At 27.8% G+C, this 25605-nt stretch overlaps 2 protein-coding genes across 2 annotated transcripts; both read right to left on the bottom strand.

Moving 5' to 3' along the window:
- Nucleotides 1–477: 477 nt before the first annotated feature.
- LOC145762797 (uncharacterized) lies at nt 478–2862 on the bottom strand. Its single transcript, XM_082574710.1, has 5 exons — nt 1718–2862; nt 1395–1592; nt 1200–1325; nt 969–1142; nt 478–742 (listed from the first exon to the last, which is right to left on the bottom strand). Exons 1-5 carry the CDS (start codon nt 2769–2771, stop codon nt 561–563), a joined length of 1734 nt encoding a protein of 577 aa, XP_082430836.1. The 5' UTR covers nt 2772–2862; the 3' UTR covers nt 478–560.
- A 3838-nt stretch (nt 2863–6700) lies between these two features.
- LOC145763882 (importin subunit alpha-7-like) lies at nt 6701–12177 on the bottom strand. The gene is made up of 13 exons (XM_082575426.1): nt 11830–12177; nt 11639–11726; nt 10548–10655; nt 10105–10328; nt 9811–9899; nt 9449–9548; nt 8881–9011; nt 8660–8771; nt 8439–8551; nt 8214–8354; nt 7835–8007; nt 7508–7626; nt 6701–7390 (listed from the first exon to the last, which is right to left on the bottom strand). Exons 1-13 carry the CDS (start codon nt 11944–11946, stop codon nt 7322–7324), a joined length of 1584 nt encoding a protein of 527 aa, XP_082431552.1. The 5' UTR covers nt 11947–12177; the 3' UTR covers nt 6701–7321.
- Between the last annotated feature and the right edge of the window lie 13428 nt (nt 12178–25605).

Raw genomic sequence — 25605 nt, 5'->3', positions numbered from 1 at the left:
CTTGTGATATTCTAAAAATAAACTAATGAGCTAAAAAGTAAATTTTTATTAAATTTAATTGTAAGTTTTAGTAAGTAGTCAAACCATTTTTATTCTTTAACCTGTGTTCTCTAAAATACGTAGCGTATATTAGGCTCTTTTGGTAACAGTAACATGTTTAATATATCTCGGCTTGCCTAGGCTTTGTTTGCACTGTTAGTTAACAAATAGGTTTGCGAGTAACTGATTACATAACATAAAAATCCTTGTCATTTGTCACAAGAGAAGCCCGTGCATATCACAACGGATAAGACATTTGTTTACTTAAATTTTTAACTTATCTATTTTTTATTTAACCTAAGTAAAGAATAACGGACTTTGGTCGTTAAAATTAAAAATGTTATGATAATTTATTTGTCGTACTAAAAAACTTGAAATAATTAACTTTTTACCATTCAATATATAGCTAATATAAAAAACGAAAAACATTACACGCAGAAGGTTTACTAAAGGTTAGGGCACTAGTTAAAATGGTTAAAAAGTAAATAAAGAATAAAAATTATATGAAGTAAAACTACGACTTAGACAACTGGCTTTACAAATTGATAAACTAATCTTTGAGAAATGTCGGTTTTTCGAATGATGCCTTTTTTATAATACTGACGAATAGAACGGCTTAGTTTATCGTAGTTCATAGCAGGTCGGTTCTTCCTAATTCCCCATAATCTTGCCACTTTAACTGAATCTTCAATTTTAAATATTCCTACAAATTAAATACTTTCAATTAAGATCTATAACAACTTAAACACCAATTTTATCGAACATTTATATCATTTTTAAGAAATTAAACATTAGAATGTTAATACAGCATTAGTTGGTAAGATAAGTCGTCCAAAAAATATGGTTAGTAATTAAACTCAAAATAAGTTTAAATAACATATTGAAGTTAGTTGTTTTATTGCCAAGCTTTTTAAAAGACATATTTTAACCTCTTTCCTTGTTTATCCATCTTATACATTGTCCATAAGAATTTGGTTGAATAAGAAGTTCCTTAAGAAACTGCCAAAGCTGAATTCCTCCGGTGTGGTTGGGTGTCATTTCAGACGCACGTGATTCAATCGAGACGTTTTTAGAAAGTGATTCTTTTAACTTTGACTTGCCACCTTGAAATGAAAAAAAAAAATTTTATGCCAAATTGTTACAAGTTATACAAAAGTTACCTTGAAAAGGAGTGTTGACTTTGCATGGTATTTTTTGTTTAACTTTTGTTATATTATCTTTGGCAGATAAAGCACTTGATTCTCGCTTTTTCCCGCTGGCGGTAAATATTTCTAACTTCCTTGAAGCTGTAAATTCAAGTAAAATTATAATATATATACAAAATCGCTAAATCATTATTAAAATTATGTTTTAACCTGCTCGCCAAATTTCCAAACGAGCGTGTAAAATATCCCCGCATCTTGGTGCCAAAGAACGCATTTCATCTTCTGTCATACAACAAAGTTGCTCACCAGTGACCCCTAGAAAGTTTATGTCCATTGAAGGAAGACTGCATTGATGAATCGTCCACATCAACCACTTGTGTACTTGTTCAGGATTCCATTGAAAAGGTTCTAAAAAACATTAATATACCTTCTAAAGATAAAATCTAAATTTTATTTGTACTTAATTTTATTCAAATAAAACTTAGGTTCTGATTTTTTTAAATATGATATATAAATAAATCGGTAAAAGGTACCCGGCGGCAAATTAAGCAGCACACATGCAAGTTTTACATCTTTTATGGCCTCATTTTGGTATCTCTTTTCCATTCGTTCCAAACAAGAACAATCAACTGCAGACCAATCAACGTCGTCCATAATGTCACTTGTAGACTGCCCAGTTGTTGAAAATGATTCGCTAGTAAGGTTTGTGATTTTTTTATTTGACGAACATTCCGTTAAAGTAGGATGAGAAAAAAGATCAATAGGAGGTTCTAAAGGTAATGAAAATCGCCCAACTTTTTCGTTAAAATTATGGGACAAATCTAATAGGTTAATTGTATTTAATGATAAATATTCTTGATTGTCTTGGGGACTCACTTGTTCGTTATAGTATTTAGTGTCGACATTTTGCTGTTCAACATAATCGGGAAAAGTTTTAGATTTACAGTTACTATCGTGTGGCATTTTATTACAATTAACACAAACCTTCAATAAGTCATTGTGATTTTCAGCTTTATGACAATGAGAATTTTTGTCTATAAAGTTTTGAAGAGTTTTTTTATTTTCAAGGTCATGAAACTGAAAACTGTTTGGCAAAGAGTTGTTTAAGCTTTTCTTAAAAGTTGATTTTAGATTTTGATAATCACCTTTAACTTTAAATCCATAATGTTTAATAACTGGTGATTCTATCGAAATTTCGTTGGGATTTTCTTCTAACACGCGCGATCTATTTGACAGCGATTCAACATCGCATGTAAAGCTCGATGAAGAGTTTTTATAAAATACGCTATCATTAACTAACTCTTTTTTACATCTTTCTTCTCGCATGAACTCACTTATTTCCGGTAATAATTGCTCCTGTTTAATTTTGTAATCGTGTTTAACTCCGTTTTGTGGATAAAACGTATCAACTGAGTATTTATTCTCTATTAAATTGTACCGTTGGCCGGCAGACGAAAGCTTTAAACCATAGGAAGAGACATAAACTTGTTTTTCTGTTTCACCTGAAAAGTGAAAACTTTCCACAGGAGTGTAATTGTTGCTGTTATGGTAAGTTTCCAAGTTGAGAAATTGTTCTGGCGAATTCATGACGCTGTATGTTGGTAAAAGAAAAACAGTGACTGCGCGTTAGGCAACAATGGTCCTTTAAAGATTTCAATCCATAAAAACACATATACGCCGTGACCCGATTGTTTATTTTAGTTTGTGCCAGTAAAATCTGTTTGAAGAAAATAATTTTGTCTTAATTTGTTATAAATACTATTAACTTATCATGAACAATTTTTTCTTAGTAATATTTTTTTTAAGTAAGGTAGTCTATAAAAAAATAAGCATTTTTAATATGATATTTCTACTAAATTGTAAATATAAATATTATTAAATTTAAATAAAAATTAAAAAATTACAACAATTTTTTCAAAAGTAAATTGTTAAAAAAACAAAATCCTTTTATAAAAATATTATTATACATTTAAAAATGTTACACGCGTCATAATCCCTGTAAACTTTTCATATTATAAAAACTTTCTTGTTTAATACATTCTCAAACTCCAAAAATCTTAAAATCTCGCACCGGCTGCGCGTGACGTTAGTTTGCTCTTTGAATTTGCTTTTGTGTGTCGTAAATTTCTTTTTTATACTAAAAATTTTGGGTCTCTACAAGTCTGTCGCATCCTCGGTAAGTGTGTGAACTTACGTTTTGCTAAAACAACAAAGCAACAAACCTACGGTGGTTATTCGACATAAGCCCGCTGATTCAAAACTACGCGTTTTCACGCAAAAAACAACAATTTCGGTGAAAGGCGTCGAACCAACTTAAAATATCCATTTTCAGTTTTAATCCACAGATCTTTTTTTAATAAAAAAAACTTTAATTTTCCAATTTGGAGTATTTTATCAATCATATCTGATGTCGATCTAAGCTTGGTTCAATATTGAACGTCAAAGTAATGTATATTTGTGCACTATAAAAGGAAAACTGAAGAGGGGTGTTACTTCTTTTAAAATTGTCATTGACATTGCAAATAAAACAAAAAATCGGTGCGGAAGGTGTCATTAATAAAACCGCTCTAAACACACCAAAAAGCAAACAACGTTCAATTTTAAATAGCCTTAAAACACTTTTGAGGTTATATATTAGACGTGCTGTTTTGTAACGCCTCTATAAAGAGTAAAATGTAGGGTTCTAAATGACATTAATAAATTAACCTTTTTGCCAGTACGTTTTAGCTTTTAGTTGGTGTTTTTAAGTTGCCGCTGTAACTAGAAATTTCCAAATTTGTAAATTTAAAAAAAAAAAAAACTTCTGATCTTTATCTTTTTGTTTAATTGTACAACCTACGCCTCTTTCTTTTATTAATGTAAGTAAATGTTTCCCATACAACAATTTGATTAATTATTGCTTCGTTATTCTTAAGTTAACGAACAAAGCATTAGTAACAAAGACAAAGTCTAACCGAAATATTTATTCGAACCCCAAAAAGTCGAAAATTCTATTGACTTATTCCCTAAGTTAAATAATATATAATTCTATATGCGACAATATTTCGACGTTTTTTTAGATTCTTACAATAATATAAATATTCTTTAATAAACTCACTAACTTAAAAAACAAAACAAAATATATTAACGGATTGGGTAATTTTAACAAACGCTATTTAATCGAATGCCCAGGCGAACAAAGCACTTGAAACATGACAAATCGATGCCAGTCGAACATATATTTTATAATAATATGTATATGTTATTTTGTGACAAAACTTATTAAGTGCTACTTGAAAACTTGATAGCCCCATCCATAAACCTGCCGTTCCTGCACTATATAATAAAGACCTAAAACTAACGCAAATGGACTACAATAAAAATGCGTAACTTACAATGCGCAATAAAACGACATAGATCTTTTTTAATACATTTTTAAAAATCGGACATTATATTTTTTTAAATAATCCAACTTAAAGTTTCTGTTAAAGTATTTAGCATTCCGCGATTGTAAACTTCTATCTTATAGTTATCTGGTGCTTAAACCTAATTGGGCCTTATGGTGCGGCGCTCAAGAAAAGTAGTTATGACTTGGGTGCGAGAAGGGGCTGCTAAATTAGGGGGGTCGTATTGTCTTAACGAACAGTCTACAGTGAGGGTAATTATCAGTTGGAAACGTTTATTAGTTTGCTACCTTAATGTTAGGTTAAATCAGCAGACGATCAAACTTTTATTGTAACATAAATCTATTTTAGGCTGAAATTTTGAACTACCATTCTAAAACAAAATAACTGGCTTAATAATAAGAAAAATTTGAATGTTAACGAATGCGAATAACTTTTTTATTTGAATACTATAAAAAAAATTCGATTAGCAAGCTAATTAAAATATTAAATTTGACCTTGCTGGAAAAAAAATTAACTATATATTAAAGTACATAATGAACACGCGACATGCAAATACGCTTACAACACATACCTTCCCCAAAAGCACATAACCTAAATATGCAAAAATATACCAAAACACAAAAAAAACGAAACACAGCAACACAAAAACGTTAAAGGAAAAGTTTAAGTTTTTAGTACAAGTTTAAAAAAGTACCAAATGTTTTACACATAGCGACACGGGGCTATTCATTTTGCAGGCGTGTTACCAGTGCTTTTTTGTATAGCAGTGTTATGCAACAATAAAAAATATACGACAAATGTAAATCACGATTGTGTTGATTTATTTTCACGTACACGGCCAATTCTGCTCAGAATAAATCGATCTATTGTTCTATCTACAATAAAGTGAAATTAGCCAAATTGGGCAGTAGCATATTCCGATCTAATAATGTTTAAAACTTTTTAGCTACCAAACAAGCTTTTCTTACTTCTTCATAGGTTTTAACCAACATAAAAATCAGTAATAAGTTTTTTTTCTGATTTTTCTGCTACACATAAAAATGTTTTAAAGTTTTAGAGAATTTCCAGAAATTCTCCTCCGGTTGTGTAATAATTTAATTTGGCTCTGGTAATGTCTTAACGTTGTAGTTGATTACTACATCGGCCCCTCCTTTTAGACTTGGTTAATAAACACATTCTTAGCTATTGTTGTTAGCATCTGTATTGAATGATAAAATTACTATTTTTATTGGTAAACTGTAGTCTAATTTAATAATTTTTAACCTTAGACATTTAAACGTCATTTTTTATTCTGCTTTTTCCAAACATAGGTAAGTTGTTAAAACCTTATTTTAGGACGTCAATATATATAAACACAAGTAGTTTAACTGATTCAACCGGATTGTTACGTCATTATTTCGATTCATGTAGGCCAAAATGGGTCTTACTCTTAGTAATGCATTACAGGTATAAGAAAAAACACGAATATTTTGATTTACAAAAATTTCTAACATAAGAACCTAAAAATTTACCCAGAATTCTATTATACTAATATTTTGACACTTTTATACGCAAAATATAAAAAAAAAAAAATTACCTTATTTATAAATGTTAAGAAATATATTTGGTCGGTTAATAATAATATTATATATATATATATAAAAGAATATGGTATATTTACAATACAAATTTATCTGACATTTAAAATGTTTTTTTACAGGTTCGGCAAGTTGTATTCTTCAATAAACAATGAAAAAGATGTTAGTAATAAACTTATTCATGTAAAATAAGTATATACACCAACTTTTGGATAATTTAAAGAAATCTAATTACTATAGTTTTAGAAGTATATGCCTCATAAAAGTTTTTTAGCCAGTTTAAACAACAAGTTAATCCATTTTTTAAAATAGGTTTATTTTAGATAAGTTACTAAAAAAAAAAGATATAACAGCCATGAAATTAATTTTATATTTTCTTGCTTACCTCACATTTGGTTTTATATTTTTGCTAATTTTGTTAAAATACTAAATACCATAATAAATTTAATTTACCTTAACCTGCATGTTTTTTTATAATCAATAAAAACTCGTTCTAAAAAATAAAAAAGTGGACCATTCTGCAATTGTGTTAGTAATTTTTGTTAAAAAATACGAAAAATTAACTTAAGCTTTTAGGGGTTTCATTACCTAAAAAACGCATGAATTTTAAAAATGCAACCAATGGCCAAAAAAAATATACATGAAAAAAATATTAAACATAAAAAAGTTATATTGAATTACTTGCATGTCAATTTCTAAATAAATATATTAATGCTTGTCACTTTAAAACTTGTTCAGGGCATAAAAACAACAATAAATTAGTTATTGTGTCTAATATAGTTTTTAATGATAAAAAAATACAGTGTCATATTAATTTTCCTTAATGATGGTTCATGTTATTAAGTTGTCACTAATGTGACATTTATATTAAAAAAGTTTTATCGGTTTGACACAAAATATCATTTTTATACATATTTCATATGCATATATTCCCAAACAATATATTTTAACAAACTATGGTGAATTGTTTGGACTAAAACATTATAACGTGCCTGTAGATTTTCAAAATCAATTATTAACCTATATTTTTTTAATTTAACATGCTGCAAATAAAATTTTAGTAAATAAATATATATAAAAGTTTGGATTAGAAAATAAAACATATTATTTTTTTGTGTACAAGAAATTGCATCACACAAAAGGAACTTGTCATGAAGTGGGGTGTTTGGTAGTTTCACAACTGAAATTCTGTAATGCCTTCATTGGAATGGGCAAAGTTAAATTGCTTTGCATTAGCATCAACCTAATAAAATCAGTTTATTAGGATGAATTCATTCTTGATATTTTGTTAAACAAGTTTAAAAAAAATTATACAAAATTTTTGATTCAGGCAGAAAAAAAAAAAAAATAATTTGTTTACTTGAGGAACAAGGGAAGTATCTTCATCTTCTTCACCAAAATATTTTTCGATTAAATCAAATGCTTTTTGGTAAACATCTTGGTTTTGATGTGCCTGTAGATTTTCAATTTTATCTAAACCTAAACAAAAACAAATAGGCCTAATCAATAGTTATTAAAAAACGTCAAATTTAGCCACAAAAATTCAGAAATCTAATTCAAACATAATAAAACAATTTTATAACAAAAGAAAGTTTGCAAAAATAATCCTTTGCATACCCAAGTTATATCCCAAGTCATCCTTTGTAAATATTTAAAACTATGTGCTAATCTATGTAAAAAAGTTAACCTTTGCACTCTTCAACAATAATTGCATATTTGTTTACACTGCCATCCATCATTTCCTGTTTTCCCAATCTAAGAATATTCTCCAAACCACTAAGTGCAACTTGAATAATTCTTAAGTCTTGTGCTGCAAGAAGATCACATAATGGCTGAATACAGTTGTTGTTTACTAAATACCTAAAACAAGGGTTATGTTTTTAAGGTGACAGCAGGGGTATATATGTTATTAAAATTTAGAGTTTAATTCTTAAGATATAAAAAAAAACACTTTAATGTTATTATAGGCAAAAACCATTATTATATTTTATTTATTGAATTCTTAACTTTAATTTACAAACTTTTATACTATTTTTGTTAAAGAATGCAATCTCAGCGAAATATACCTAATTTGTTGGGAAGAGCCTGCAGAAGTTGCATTGGTAATTGCCCAGGCGCCTTCTTTTCTGGTTTTGTAATCAGCTGTGTGCATAATGTTTATCAATTTAGGAAAAATGTTTGAATCAATTGCCATTTGAATTTGTTGTCTAAATAGTTAAGATGTTTCAGTTAAAAGGTCTCAATATAATAAAATAATTTTATTTATATGTATAAACACAACATTATGTTACCTGTTTCCAGCAGTAATATTAGATATTGTCCAACATGCTTCTTTTCGAACAGAATCTTTATTTATTGATAATAAATGATTTAACGCTGGTAAAACATGACAGTTCAGAATAACCTAGTAAAAAATTTTAAATACCAATTATTCTAGACAATTTTCAATACTTTTATAAGAATAAAGAAACTGGCCATTTCCTAAAGCAAGCGGTGTGACTCAAGTACTTACTTGAGTTTGCACATCATTTCCTGTTACAATATTTCCAACAGCTCGTAGTGCACTAGAAATTACAGTGTGATGTTTGGACATTAATAACTCCACTAGTCTTCGACATACACCGCTACACAAAATTTTAGAGATATCAAATTTAAGGTGATTACCACAATAGCGTAATGCTTAGTAAAATAAATTGATAATATAACTTATTCAAAACAACAATGAAAGGTCACCTGTCAATTACTGCTTGTATTTTTTCGTTAGGTCCATCTGATAAATACGATAATGACCAACAAGTATCAGCTAATATTTCAGGTTCATCATTAAAAAGTAACCTTGCTAGAACAGGAAGACATGGTGATACCTATACAACATAAACCAGTTACTTAACAAATAGTATATATATGTCTTTTAAAAAAATACTTATTTTTAAGGACATTTATTTTTTATTCTTTGATTCTGTTTAAATTTTGAAGGAAAATATATTCCTTCTGCTACAGCAAACAACATTTTTTAAAAAATAATCATTTATCTTTGATGTAGGATGGTCAACTTTATGACCTAAACATAAAGTAACATTTGTTACTCGAACCCAGTCTCGAGTTACCTCTGGCAGTTTTAAATAATATAAATCACAATTTTTCTATAATTAAGCTAAAAAGTTTTGGTTCAGCAGAAGTTCATGCTGTTTAAAATGCCTTACACTAGGGCGCTACAGCATGAGAGCAATGGGGATCGAACCCAAGCCAAATGTTCTGACCACATTGCCGGTTAAATAAATATTTTTTAACATTTAATTACCTTTTCGAAATCAGGGGGGGGACTTTTTCCTCTAACAACATTTGAAATAGCCCAAACAACATTACGTAACATTGACAGCCTAGTTGTTATTTGTGCTAACCTGTAATAAATTATGTTTTTGATATAAACAATTGGAGAAATTTAATATGGTTATAATACATAGAAATGTCTATTTGTTAAAATTTTTAGATTCCTTTTTTATGTATTCTGTAAAGATTTTAAAGCATGGAATTAAGTTGATTAAGAACAGAACAGTTAGTAATGATGTGTTAATTAAGGTAAGATACTAAAATATTTTAACACATTAAAAAACATTTAAGTAATAAATATAGGGTTTTTAGAAAAAAAAAACATAATTTTACTTTAATAGAGGTGGTAAGATTCCACAATTTATGACATAATCCCTGCATTGTGCACTATCTCCAGCAATATTTCCTAAAGCCCACACAGACTAAAAAAATAACAACACACAGCTCATTTAGTAGGCTTTTGTAAACTCATTGAGAATAGAAAAACAAATTTAATTTTATATTTAGCTTTGTCAGTACCAGTATGATTTTATAAAAAACTAAACAAAAAAAAACAATTTATTAACTTTCCAATAAATACATTAATTTTATCAACAAGGTAAAAATATTTTTTAAGCAATTGTCAACCTGTTCTCTGACATCTTCATGTTGGGAGGACAAAAGGGTGATAAAAATAGGAACAGCATTTTCGTTTATAACAACTTTAGTTTGAGAACTTGTACCCGATGCAATATTTGTTAAAGCCCACGCTGCTTCAAATTGTAAAGCAGGTTGATCATCCATTTTTAACATCATCACCAAATAGGGCACCAAACCGGTTTCTATAACTTCAAAAATTGGAGGATGGGGCTCTACAAAAGTTAATAAACACAGTTGTTGATATAACTTATGTATAGTTACTGGTCTATTTATTTAAAACACACTAAAAACCTATTAGTAAAATTTTACAAACGGAAAAAAGGTAAAAAATTTTGTCATAAAGTTCTAACAAATCAGAAATAAGTAAGGTTTGAATGATGTTGGTAAATTTTACTTATTTGTTCCATTGTAGAAAATTTACCAAGCCTTACCCTTCGACAGCAACTTCCTAAATTTTTTAGTGTAAATAAGTTTTTCTTCTAATGTTCCACTTCGAACAGCATCGACCATTTCTTGAGTGATAATATCATCAACAGAATCTAGATTAAAAGTGTACCATACTAATAAGGACTATTTTACCCCACCATACTAATAAGGACTATTTTACGCATTTTTTTTAACACTGTCTTATGTTTTCTTAACATACCTATGCTAAGCATATTTTACAAAACATTTTCACTTTACATTTCTAAGTAAAAGGTTAACATGTATTGGTCCATTTTCATTTACAGAGTGTAAAAGTTATAAAAATTTAAATTTATTTGCCACTTTTTAAAAGTTTGCATTTAAAAACTGTGCATAAAAATTAGTCAAAAAAAAGATTAATTTGTTTAAAAACCTATTTAAATTTTTTTTCGGTTGTATTTTTGTTGGGAAATTTTTTTATACAAAATGTATCAATATTTTAACATATTTTTAAAGATCTAAAATATTGTTTTTATTATTACAATATTTTTTGATTGTTTTAATATTAAAAACACATATACTAACCAGTAGACCATAAAAACATAACCCATTGACAACTTTTCTATACTAAAAGATCATTTTACAAAATTACTGTAACGTACGTCACAATTTTTTGTCATATTAGTCACAACATGGGAGTACTATCTAGCCCCAACAAATGTACTCATATTGCTATTTAAGCTTCAAGTCTGCTGACTTATATAAATTATTTACATTTATTATTAAATTATGTAAACTAAAAGTATTTTACTTCAGAAATTTGACTACACATTTTTTAAATACTTTTTGTGTGAAAGTTTTTGTCATGTACGTCACATAAGTTTGCTGGTTGAATTAAAAGTTATGGTTTTTCTTTAATTATATTTTGTAATGAAACCCTAAAATATTTTGTTTATTTAACATATAGTATCTCTCAACTGACATTTTAAATTTTTTTTAAATGGTCTTGTTTGGAAAATTTTGTATATGCTATATATATATATAAATTATGCCATGTACGTTACATGAGAATGGACCTTTTACTGTTATTTTAATCATGTATTAAGGCACAACTAACCTGAGGTTGAATGGATCATTCCCACTTGACTGTTATCACCACTTTCATTTTCATTAAGTTCTAAGGCAACATTTCTCCGTTTAAATACCTAAAAATATACTGTTTAAAACAATTCACAATGGTTTTCTTATAATTAGTAGAGTATAGACTTTTTTCTAATGGATACAAAACTATTTAAAATTAAAAATAACCTGCTCATCCCTTTTTTGTTTTCGAAGTTGTATACCCTCCTCTTCTCGCTTTCTGCGCAATTCTTCATTGTCTTTTGCTTTGTTTTTATAATTTCTCATCCTTTCTTTAGATGCCATTTTGTATATATGGGCTATTGTCACTTTTGTTGTCAAACTTGATATGAGAAGCAGCAGGATTGTTGTATGTTATAAAGGGCTTAAACTAATTAAATTAGGTTAAGCCTTCTGGTTGTTATTATATTGAGTGATGAAAAATTTACAAAAATTTTTTTTTAAATATATATATACAAAGTAAAGATAAATTCAGTATATATCTGTAACAGTATGTTTGATATTTTACAAGGGGTGTTATTTATCCTCATCGTCTGATCGTAGTGGGTCGTTTATGAGTAAACATAGGGTAACATCAGTTACACTGACCAAGTCTGGAATTGCTTTTGACATAGTGATTAAATATGGGTATAGCGGGAGTTCATACTGTTTCTGTCAAGGGCACTACCGCTACAGCCTGACAGCACAGCATAAAATCAGTACAGATTAAACCCAGTTAGATAAGTAACAAAAAAGGTAAGGGGTATGCCTACTAATTACCCGACTGCCGGACAGCCTGACAGTCCATGCGATTTCCGTATTTCTTTTTTCCTGGGTGGTTAAAGTATTGTTCTATATAACCTGTGCTGTCCTGTGGGGTACTGTGTGGTAATTAGTAGAACCGGGTTTTAATTGCTAATGCTGCGGTTAGTTGTAGATATTTACAATAAATCGGCTAACTCGAAGTCAGTCTGTCAGTAAAGTTGGTACGATTATGAAAGAAGAGAATCCGGTTTTAAAAAAGAACATAAACGCGGAAAGAATGAGTTAAAGGAGGTCTCTTTTGCAGCTATTTTTAGTAAGGAGTAAAAAAGGTTAATGCTAAAAAAACACTATCAACAGCGAAATAAAATATTAAAAAAAAAGTTAAGTTAAATGTAATTAGATAAAGCCTATAGAAAATACAGCGCAACAATATAATTACTGAGGAATAACATAACTAACATAAATATGTCAAATTCAATTAATAAAAAAACTTTAATCTAATTTTGTCGATTTTTTATATATTTCTTTTTCCGTTATGTTGTTCAGTACGTCATGTATATTGTTTCACAGATGACCTCAATTAGGTAGTCAAATTAAAACTAGATTTATTTGACAAACAAAATATGTTTTAATATTATTTGATTTTTTTAAAATAATATATCTAAATCAAACAATATTTGATATAAATATTGAATAAATATTTAATATTCTTTTAACTTACATAAAAATAATATCAACAACATACCAAAATTTAAATAGATTTTTTGGGTTACGTATTTTGGCCGGTTCTAGACAAAACATAATTACACTACGGTCCTCCTTAATTGTTTCCTACAGTTTTCCTAAATTCTATACAGTTCTCCTAAACTCGTATACAGTTCTCCTAAATTCTCTCTTACGGTAAACGGAACGTTGTTTTCTCTAACGTACTTCACCGGTTACTGTCGGCTAAATCTAACTTTAAAAATAACTTAACGTAACTCTGACACTAATTTACTACTCAAAAACCTATAACACAAGTTCAGACGAAACAATCATTTATTAAAACAATGAAGGAAAAAATTTTATAATTTTCATTTTGGCAAAAAAATATTAGCGCTGCCTAGAAAAGAAATTATAACTATGAAAACAGAAAAACCTAAATTAGACTTAATCAAAATATTAAAAAAAAACTTGAAGTTTCGAGCTAAAATAATCGCTAAAGAGCGAAAATGTTTTATCACAGGCACGATAAAGATTTTCCCAACAACTTTGAACTTCCGGCATGTGACATGTTACACACGTCTGAGTAGTTGTAGAAGTCGTTTTATAAGACGAATATGGGTGGGGTAAGAGAGTCCTAAAAAGTGTGAATTGATTTATAAGACATTTATGGGTGGCGTTAGAGAAAACTAAAGAAAATGGGAAAATTGATTTATACGATATTTATGGGTGTCGTAAGAGAGTACTTAAAAAGTATTTATTTATTGGAAAATGTTTAAAGGAGTTAAATGGCTGGTAACAGAGAGTACTAAGAGAAATTTTCAAGATAATGTGTGTAAAAATAATTTAATGGCGCTATTGACACAAAATCGCGTGAGTGAAATTTGTGTTCATAGAAGCGAGTTTATTTATATGTAAGTAAAAAGTTTAAGTTTTTATTAAAGTTTTATTGAATAGAACAAGGATTTCAATTTTGTTTTATTAACATAAATAATAAACACACGAATTATATTTTTATTGTTTTTTCCATCTAAATAATATATTTTTAATTTTTTCATCGTTTGACTCTAAGTTATCAGTGAACATGTTGTTAATGGTATGCATGCTTTTGCCTCTACTTTTTAACATCACATATAAAACACAGTAATGTCCGCATGTTGTATTTAGAGGATGTTGTAATGTTTTTGAATTGAAAGTCCATCCCGTGCTGTTTTTATTTAAGAATACATTAAATTCTTTGTATTATGGTTGTAATCCCATAGGATCGAAGCTTTTTGGGCGCTGTTGATAGAAAATCGCGTGAGCGAAATTTGTGTTCACAGAAACGAGTTCATTTAAATATAAGTAAAAAGTTTAAGTTTGTATTAAATTATTATTCCTTATAAGTTAATAACGTGTTAGTTATTTTTTATGCTAACAGAAGGTTAGTGAAATTTGATTAAGTATAACAATTAGGTTGATAGAAATACGCGCGGGAAAAAACGTGTTTAAAAATATAAAAAAGTAAAACCTAAAACCGGCATGTAAAAGCAACAAACTAATATTGATTTTCAGAGATTCTAAATTATCAGAAAATTTCCAAAAAGTTCTAAATTAATAGAAAATTTCCAAAAGTTTTATATTAATGAGAAATTTCAACGGTTTTATGTCAATGGAAATTTTCAACGATTTATATTAATGGATCATTTCCGGAGATTCTAAACTTTTTTCGAAACATTTGTTTCGCAAGCTATAATTAGGACAATGAAAACAATACAACATATGTAATAACGCGTACAGAACTAAATGTTATGAAAAATTACTAGAGGTTCAGAACATTTTTCGAATAATTTTTTACGTAAGTTATAATTAGGACAACAGAAACTACGCAATAAGCTCAGGTTAGGTATTTATTTTCTAAATATAACACACACAGAACTAAATGTTATAGAGCTAACGTGTTTAATTTCGTACTTTTTTTAGTTACTTAGATTTCTTGTATTTTTATTCATTAGATTTTTAGATAGTAAATAAGTTTTTCGATAATTTATCTCTTTTATCATCATAAGTGAAAAAACGATAGACTTCAACACGACAGAACGAAATTGGTATGATGTTCTAGAAGATAGTCAGATCTTAACCGACCAAGAACTCTTTCCTTTTGAGGATTTTCAAGAATCGGTGGTGATTCCTAATTCTTCCACTGCAGCCCAGCCAACCTCAGAAAAGTTGCCAATATCGTTAAAAGCTAAGAAAAAAACGAGCCCCGTCAAACCGATGCCAGCAATTAAGAGGTAAAAAAAGTTTTTATTTGTAAAGGATATTATTTAAATAGTAAATTAAATTTAGAAAAAATTCAACGGGAAACACTGTTTGATGTAAGTATATCAGCGATTTCGAAGGAAGAAATGGATAAAGGTAAATGTATTAAAATTAGTATTAGATTAAAGAAATATAGAATAGAAAACCTTTTTTTTTATCTTTCACTCAAATATTTTATGTAAAAATCTTAGAATATTATTTTGAAGAAGAGGAGGATAGTGAAAGAGGAGAATCTTCTTATGAAGATATATTAGATACAAGAAAACGAATTATACGGAAAAAGCGGATGGAAAAAAGATCGGTAGAAAGCTCAGTCGGAGAGCTGTCGGTTATAAAGTGAAAAGCAAACAAAAAAGCGGAATGTTCAGGTATAACAAAAATAATTTAAACTGGATTTATTTGATAAATAAAAAATGGTTCGAAATTATTTGATTATTTTTAAAATTATTCTTTATTGGGAATAAATTGATGCATAAACATTACTTAATTAAAAATATTACCTAAACTAATTAAACAAATATTACGTATACCTTTTTTTAATTATTAGACTAAAAAATTAAATTTTTTTTATTATTCTGCGCTTTAATAACAACCCCTAATTTTTATTAAATAAACAAGCTATTAAATATGTAAAACATACGAAAAATTAATTTTTTAACTTGTTTTTATTTAACTAATATCATGATATACAATTGACCAAGATTTAAAAAAATAAAAATAACCTTTAAATTTTAATAAACAAATATTTATTACTTGGTAATTAATGATAAAAATTAAAATTTTAATTCATTTTTGAGTTACCAATATCATGATATTCAATTGACCAAAATTTGAAAACCTAACAACAATCTTTAAATTTCAATAAACAAACACCTATTAATTAGTAATTAAGAATAAATATAAAATTTTTAATTCATTTTTAAGTTATAAATATCTTAATATATAACTGACCAAAATTTAAAAACCTGATAACGATCTTTAAATTTTAATAAACAAACACCTATTAATTAGTAATTAGTGATAATTCAATTTTGAAAATAGGAGAATCAGAAAACTTTATTATGACAAACAACATACTAAAATTTCAAAACCTTTAAAGTACTAGAACAAAAGTTATTTTGAACCAAAATTCGGACTAGTAAGAATAAAAACAATAAGAATAATAAATATAATGACAATAACAATATGTTTCGAAATCTAAGATTTCGAACCATAATAAATTCTAAAACGAAATTAAATAATTAAATAAAAAATTGTTTAGAATATTATCAACAAAAAAGTGAGAATAATAATCAGGTATAAAAACAAAATATGTGATTATGTAACACTTTTTCAAAAAAATTAAACCACATATTTTTTTTATATAGATAGATCGTTTACACTTCCTTTGCGTAGGAGTATTATCGTTCGAATTATGGTATGTAATTTAATTTAAAATTATTATTAAAAAAAGTTTAGTATAAATTTATTTTTTCTAATATTTCGATGTTTAGTAGACAGTTCTATAGAAGGCGAAGAGCTTTCTTTTTACTCGTCTTCACTTTCTAATTTAAAAGGTAAGTTTTTAACTAGAATACTATATCACAATTCTATAATTATAGCTAATGGATCTTAAATAAGTATTAAATGTTACTAAAAAGTAAATTATTATTTTTTTTAAAGAAAATATGACACAAAATCAAAGTTCAATTAACAAAAGTTGTGAAGGTAAATAAAAAAATTTGATACATTTTTTAAAATAAATATAATCTTTTATCAAAAATAACAGTAAAATTGATTTCGAAAGTTCGGAAAATGAATCACTGGGTGCTTGATTCGAAAACACAAATGTTCTTTTAAAAAAAAATCATTCATTTTATTTTAAGCTTTTTTCTTAAATTTTCTTCCTCAAAAATTTCAAAATTATTTTTCTTTTATTAAAAATAAAAAAATCAATGAAAACTTAATAGTTTATATTAAAGTTTAATGTTTTTTATCAGTTTTTTCTCAATTTGGTGGAGGCGGCGATATTCAAGTAAATGATGAACCAGATTTAATAAAAAGTAATCAAAATTCTATCAAAACACACTTTCGTGCTGGTCGAATGTTACAGTTTTACAATTATGATCTCTGTGATCTAACAGGTATAAAAAAAACGTACTTTTAAATCAAATTGAATACAAAAATCCTTAAAAAAAAACGAAAGTGCTATAATTTTTTTGTTTATACAGAACAAGATTGGCGTAATTTATGGTTTCATCGTTTCGTTGAGGAAATTTTTAATGTACAAACATCTGCATTCAAAATAAATTTATCCTATGGATTTATTCTAGAATCACCTATAACTTTGTAGATGGTTTTTCACTTAAATTATATTTATGTTGAATAAAACGTTTTTCTTTGAAAGCAATATAATCAATCCAACACGTGGCCATTTCACCATATTGATAAGAATTTTCTCGATCAAAAGTATTGTTTTTATTTAAAGTATAACTAACAAATGTCTCGGAAGGCATCAACTTCCCGAGACATAATAAATAAAGTGAATTTGCATCTAACGCGGAAATAAATCGACAGGTCTTGGCCTTGCTTTTATTGTCTTGTTCACGAATTAATGATTCTCAAACAATTTGTTTACGATTAAAAGTTATAGCTAAACCTCCTCTCAACTGTTGTTTTATAAGCTGAAAAATATGTTTATGTTTTTCATCGAATAAAGTAAAAAACGTATCTTTCGGCATACTTTTGATAATTATTTGTAAAGCAAGTTTTGGTAAGCTTACACAGTCACCCATATCGAAATTAAGGTTTTTATAACAATCAATTTGCTTTTGTAAAGCTAGTAACATTGGATATGTATCGAGATTGTTGTAATAAACAAGAAAATCTTTAAGCGTTTTAATATTTTTTGTTTTCCATACATTTTGACATGACTCGTACTCCTGCGGAATAATATTGGAATATTTTAATTCGCTGAAAAACTCTTTGTATTCCGGTAATTTCGTTTCGTTTAACTTCGAAATTGATGTAAGATATTCATATGGAAAAAATCCTTTTTGTTCTTAGATTTCAAAAGCTTTTAAATATTTTTTGTAACTACAATTTGCAGCGAGAAAATTTACGATATCTAGAAAATTAAATCGACTGGTTTTGATTTGCATGTATTTATTTGCTTTCTTAATGACATACTGTAACTTATCATTTTTAAGTATATAACCAAAAATATATCGTTTTGCTACCTGTAGGTCATAGGTACCTCCGTTAAAGGAATAAATTGGTAACACAGTAATTCGATTCAATAATCGTTTTTTAAGAATGAAAAGTGGATGTTTAGTAATTTTTGCATCTGAGTCTTCTCTTTGCATTAAATAATTCAATTGCTGTTCTATTTGATTAAAAACTTTTTCAAATTTTTTAAGTAATAATTGAAGCGCTGTTTCTTGTATTTCAGTAAGGTAAGAAAAAAACTCGTTAATTAATTCAATAGAATTACCGTTTGAAACAAAACATCGTGGTTTTGTGAAGTTATTTACGTTTGAACAAATGCTTACTGAAAGAATTTCATGTTTTACTATCCATGTCGTTCTTTCCGTTTGTTTTGGTATATCATTTTTACTGAAATATGTCTTAAAATCCAAACATGCACGAAAAATTTGAAACTGTAAATCTCTTTCAACTTTAATTCCATATTCAAGTAATTGCGAGAATATCGTTTTGGGTAAACGAAAAACTCCACCTGGGTACTTGAATTTAATATTGAGTGAACAGTTTTTGATTTTTCTATGTCTGGTTAGTGCATAGGTTGAATTCCATACCTTCAAACACTTACGACACACAAATCCTTTACAGAATTTAACATGATTTGTAATAAGACTAAAATGATTTTCATATAAATTCAAATACATAATATCCTCATTTTTGTTAAACATCGCACGTCGACTGCGATAAATTAGTTCTGTGTTAGTGTTTGGTAGTTTTGAATATACTTGAATATTTAACTTAAAAAGTTTTTCAATTTGTGGTAAATCTTTAATTTGAATACCAGGAAAGCTATTTCTAGATTTCGTTGAGTATTTTTTTAAAAGATATGTTACTCTTATCTCCGATGCTTTCTTACGTTTGGATATAAAACAATCAATAGCACGAAATAAACATAGGTTGTCATCGAACTTTTTTTGACTATTACCCGTTAAAGAAAGTAAAAAACGATTGCTTAGTAGATAACTCGGTAATTCAGTCGGGTGACCGATAAATAAATTTCGAATTGGATATACGTAGAGTGAAATATTTGTAACTTTTGTAACGACAAAACTGGAATTAGGTTTTTGTATTCATTTTGATTTAAGATTACGTTTTTTTTAACCTGTTAGTCACAGAGATCATAATTGTAAAACTGTAACATTCGACCAGCACGAAAGTGTGTTTTGATAGAATTTTGATTACTTTTTATTAAATCTGGTTCATCATTTACTAAAATATTGCCGCCTCCACCAAATTGAGAAAAAAACTGATAAAAAACATTAAACCTTAATATAAACTATTAAGTTTTCATTGATTTTTTATTTTTAATAAAAGCAAAATAATTTTGAAATTTTTGAGGAAGAAAATTTAAGGAAAAAAACTTAAAATAAAATGAATGATTTTTTTTTTAAAAGAACATTTGTGTTTTCTAATCAAGCACCCTGTGATTCATTTTCCGAACTTTCGATCACCGGATCAAACTGTATCTCGTCTTCTGTAAATCAATTTTACTGTTATTTTTGATAACAGATTATATTTATTTTAAAAAATGTATCAAATTTTTTTATTTACCTTCACAACTTTTGTTAATTGAACTTTTACTTTGTGTCATATTTTCTTTAAAAAAAATAATAATTTACTTTTTAGTAACATTTAATACTTATTTAAGATCCATTAGCTATAATTATAGAATTGTGATATAGTATTCTAGTTAAAAACTTACCTTTTAAATTAGAAAGTGAAGACGAGTAAAAAGAAAGCTCTTCGTCTTCTGTAGAGCTGTCTACTAAACATTGAAATATTAGAAAAAATAAATTTAAACTAAACTGTTTTTAATAATAATTTTAAATTAAATTACATACCATAATCCGAACGATAATAACTCCTACGCAAAGGAAGTGTAAACGATCTATCTATATAAAAAAAAATATGTGGTTTAATTTTTTTGAAAAAGTGTTACATAATCACATATTTTGTTTTTTATACCTGATCATTATTCTCACTTTTTTGTTAATAATATTCTAAACAATTTTTTATTTAATTATTTAATTTCGTTTTAGAATTTATTATGGTTCGAAATCTTAGATTTCGAAACATATTGTTATTGTCATTATATTTATTATTATTATTATGGTTCGAAATCTTAGATTTCGAAACATATTGTTATTGTCCGTATATTTATTATTATTTTTATTTTTATTCTTACAAATCCGAATTTTGAAATCGAATAACTTTTGATTTATGTAATATTCTTAGTTAAGGTGTATGCATATTTTTTTTTATTTATAAAAATTTATGCTAAACATAATCAAATAATTTCGAACCATATTTTATTTATCAAATAAATCTAGTTGTTTTTATTCTTACTAGTCCGAATTTTGGTTCAAAATAACTTTTGTTCTAGTACTTTAAAGGTTTTAAAATTTAAGTATGTTGTTTGTCATAATAAAGTTTTCTGATTCTCCTATTTTCAAAATTGAATTATCACTAATTACCAATTAATAGGTGTTTGTTTATTAAAATTTAAAGATCGTTTTCAGGTTTTTAAATTTTGGTCAGTTATATATTAAGATATTTATAACTTAAAAATGAATTAAAAATTTTATTTTTATTACTAATTACTAATTAATAGGTGTTTGTTTATTGAAATTTAAAGATCGTTGTTAGGTTTTCAAATTTTAGTCAATTGAATATCATGATATTGGTAACTCAAAAATGAATTAAAATTTTAATTTTTATCATTAATTACCAAGTAATAGGTATTTGTTTATTAAAATTTAAAGGTTATTTTTATTTTTTTTAAATCTTGGTCAATTGTATATCATGATATTAGTTAAATAAAAACAAGTTAAAAAATTAATTTTTCGTATGTTTTACATATTTAATAGCTTGTTTATTTAATAAAAATTAGGGGTTGTTGTTAAAGCGCAGAATAATAAAAAAAATTTAATTTTTTAGTATAATAATTAAAAAAAGGTATACGTAATATTTGTTTAATTAGTTCAGGTAATATTTTTAATTAAATATGTTTATGCATCAATTTATTCCCAATAAAAAATAATTTTAAAAATAATCAAATAATTTCGAACTATTTTTTATTTATCAAATAAATCTAGTTTAAATTATTTTTGTTATACCTGAACATTCCGCTTCTTTGTTTGCTTTCCACTTTATAACCGACAGCTCACCGTCTGAGCTTTCTACCGATCTTTTTTCCATCCGATTTTTCCGTATAATTCGTTTTCTTGTATCTAATATATCTTCATAAGAAGATTCTCCTCTTTCACTATCCTCCTCTTCTTCAAAATAATATTCTAAGATTTTTACATAAAATATTTGAGTGAAAGATAAAAAAAAAGGTTTTCTATTCTATATTTCTTTAATCTAATACTAATTTTAATACATTTACCTTTATTCATTTCTTCCTTCGAAATTGGTGATATACTTACATCAAACAGTGTTTCCCGTTGAATTTTTTCTAAATTTAATTTACTATTTAAATAATATCCTTTACAAATAAAAAAAAATTTTTACCTCTTAATTGCTGGCATCGGTTTGACGGGGCTCGTTTTTTTCTTAGCTTTTAACGATATTGGCAACTTTTCTGAGGTTGGCTGGGCTGCAGTGGAAGAATTAGGAATCATCACCGATTCTTGAAAATCCTCAAAAGGAAAGAGTTCTTGATCGGTTAAGATCTGACTATCTTTTAGAACATCACCAACTTCGTTCTGTCGTGTTGAAGTCTATCATTTTTTCACTCATGATGATAAAAGAGATAAATTATCGAAAAACTTATTTACTATCTAAAAATCTAATGAAAATAAATACAAGAAATCTAAGTAACTAAAAAACGTACGAAATTAAACACGTTAGCTCTATAACATTTAGTTCTGTGTGTGTTATATTTAGAAAATAAATACCTAACCTGAGCTTATTGCGAAGTTTCTGTTGTCCTAATTATAACTTACGAAAAAAATTATTCGAAAAATGTTCTGAACCTCTAGAAATTTTCCATAACATTTAGTTCTGTACGCGTTATTACATATATTGTATTGCTTTCATTGTCCTAATTATAACTTGCGAAACAAATGTTTCGAAAAAAGTTTAAAATCTCCGGAAATGATCCATTAATATAAACCGTTGAAAATTTCCATTGACATAAAACCGTTAAAATCTCTCATTAATATAGAACTTTTGGAAATTTTCTGATAATTTAGAATCTCTGAAAATCAATATTAGTTTGTTGCTTTTACATGCCGGTTTTAGGTTTTACTTTTTTATATTTTTAAACACGTTTTTTTTCCCGCGCGTATTTCTATCAACCTAATTGTTATACTTAATCAAATTTCACTAACCTTCTGTTAGCATAAAAAATAACTAACACGTTATTAACTTATAAGGAATAATAATTTAATACAAACTTAAACTTTTTACTTATATTTAAATGAACTCGTTTCTGTGAACACAAATTTCGCTCACGCGATTTTCTATCAACAGCGCCCAAAAAGCTTCGATCCTATGGGATTACAACCATTATACAAAGAATTTAATGTATTCTTAAATAAAAACAGCACGGGATGGACTTTCAATTCAAAAACATTACAACATCCTTTAAATACAACATGCGGACATTACTGTGTTTTATATGTGGTGTTAAAAAGTAGAGGCAAAAGCATGCATACCATTAACAACATGTTCACTGATAACTTAGAGTCAAACGATGAAAAAATTAAAAATATATTATTTAGATGGAAAAAACAATAAAAATATAATTCGTGTGTTTATTATTTATGTTAATAAAACAAAATTGAAATCCTTGTTCTATTCAATAAAACTTTAATAAAAACTTAAATTTTTTACTTACATATAAATAAACTCGCTTCTATGAACACAAATTTCGCTCACGCGATTTTGTGTCAATAGCGCCATTTAATTATTTTTACACACATTATCTTAAAAATTTCTCTTAATACTCTCTGTTACCAGCCATTTAACTTCTTTAAACATTTTCCAATAAATAAATACTTTTTAAGTACTCTCTTACGACACCCATAAATATCGTATAAATCAATTTTCCCATTTTCTTTAGTTTTCTCTAACGCCACCCATAAATGTCTTATAAATCAATTCACACTTTTTAGGACTCTCTTAACTCTCTTACTTTTTAGGACTCTCATAAAACGACTTATACAACTACTTCAGTGCAATAATCAAGAAATCCAAATACTCTCGCTCAATCTCAGAAATCCACATAGTCCCCTGTAGGTTGGATTGCAATATAAACTCACAATTTAACAACCCCTTATCACAACTTGAGCGAATGGATTTTGATTTTGTTGTGATTGTTCTCAGCTTTTGAAAAAGAGCAGTCCTACACGTCTCCAAGCAATCCTTTTTTTAACCACTGCAGGTGTTAATCGGTAGAAACCAACGGTTTAACCACTGCAGGTGTTAATCGGTAGAAACCAACGCTCTACCAATTCCGGGTAAGTAACCCCAAAGTTACGAGCCATGTGAGCTGGTTATAACATTTTGGCTTCCAACAAAACAGAACTTTTGTTGCAAAAAGTGAGCAATCATGCATGGACTTGAAAGGTCGAAAAACTATCAAACACCCAAAACACGAATCTTCTTTTTACTGCGGCTAGAGACTGACAAGTTTTTAAAATTTAAATAAACTCGAAAAACAAATTCCCTGATCCCTTGCCTGAACAAATTTTTTTTTCGAATTCACAATTCATCCTTTTCTCCGAATTCACATTTTTTCTCTGGATTCAAAATTGATAAATCATTACAAGCGAAATCATCGATTACGAGATCAAACGAAACTCCATTCCGCTAACATTGCATTATAACCAATCTTAAATGCGTAATACCGCTCTACATAAGTTTCTAGATCTAGCAAGGAATAAAACCCAGTAATTGGTATTCCATCGAATAAAAATAAAACTCGATCGGACGCCTTATGTTGGTGAAAACATGTAAACGTAATGGAACTACCTCAACGTTCAAGACTTGGTTGTTGTTTGCTGGAACTGATGCAACTGCTCACCCAAATTTTCTTTTATTAAACTTCCAAACTTTTGACCCTTGAGACACATGTAACAAACCCAAGAAACTTTTGTCGATTCTGTCAGAAAGATTCCTTTTTAAATCAACAAAACTACAAATGACATGCAACAGTTTTTTTGGTTGTCGCACAATGAAATCTTTTCACCAATTCCACAACTGCAACAAAAGAAAAGAAGAAATTCCTTTATCTAAAAGGTACATTTTTTAACGGTAAATTTTATTGCAATGACGATACCAACCTTCCTTGAACAATAGATGTTAGGAGAAAATATCACAATAACCACAAGTTAGACACATTTCCTCTTTGTTAAGCTTTCCATCTTTTTTTTTAGTATATATCTTTATCCTCGATGTGGGAAAGTCGAATGCGCAACTTAAACATAGAGTAACACCAGTTACTCCGACCCAGTCTCGAGTTGCCTGTGGCAGTTTGGGATATTATATAGATTATAATTGCCCGGTATTTATGCTGCTAATTAAGTGCTTGCTTAGCAGGAGTTCATACCGTTTATAACGCCTTACTCAAGGGCGCTACAGCATGAGAGCAGTGGGGATTGAACCCACAACCTCATGTGTGGTGTAGCAAGTGTTCTTACCACTACACCACCCTGCCGGTCATACGAAATGATAAATAAATTAATTTTCAATGCGCTCCGTGTCGACATCTTTTAATAGGCATTTTTGTTCGTACTTATTTTTATTTTTTAAGACGCTCAAAGTAAATCTGCATTAAAGTTTTAAATAAAGAGTAAAACTTAGCGCCACCTTTTGGGTAGAAATTACCCTAGGACCAGGTTAAAAGCTCGTTACAAACAATGATTAATTTATCGAACTCTCCATAACAGCCGAACTACTGAAAAATTAGAGTTTTTGTTGTGGGTGTAAGAGTTTGCTATAAAAAATCTT

This window comes from Corella eumyota, chromosome 1 (genome assembly GCF_963082875.1).
Source record: "Corella eumyota chromosome 1, kaCorEumy4.1, whole genome shotgun sequence".
Taxonomy (NCBI): domain Eukaryota; kingdom Metazoa; phylum Chordata; class Ascidiacea; order Phlebobranchia; family Corellidae; genus Corella; species Corella eumyota.
This window is presented reverse-complemented; position numbering and strand designations above follow the sequence as displayed.

Excerpts from the sequence above, each read along its gene's own strand:
- LOC145763882 (XM_082575426.1), bottom strand. The coding sequence starts at position 11,946 with ATGGCATCTAAAGAAAGGATGAGAAATTATAAAAACAAAGCAAAAGAC. Across the intron at positions 10,329-10,547 it reads TAGGAAGTTGCTGTCGAAGG|AGCCCCATCCTCCAATTTTT; the intron begins GTAAGGCTTGGT and ends TAACTTTTGTAG. Across the intron at positions 8,552-8,659 it reads GAAATGATGTGCAAACTCAA|GTTATTCTGAACTGTCATGT; the intron begins GTAAGTACTTGA and ends ATTTTTTACTAG.
- LOC145762797 (XM_082574710.1), bottom strand. The coding sequence starts at position 2,771 with ATGAATTCGCCAGAACAATTTCTCAACTTGGAAACTTACCATAACAGC. Across the intron at positions 1,326-1,394 it reads TTTGGAAATTTGGCGAGCAG|CTTCAAGGAAGTTAGAAATA; the intron begins GTTAAAACATAA and ends TTGAATTTACAG. Across the intron at positions 743-968 it reads ATGGATAAACAAGGAAAGAG|GAATATTTAAAATTGAAGAT; the intron begins GTTAAAATATGT and ends TTTAATTTGTAG.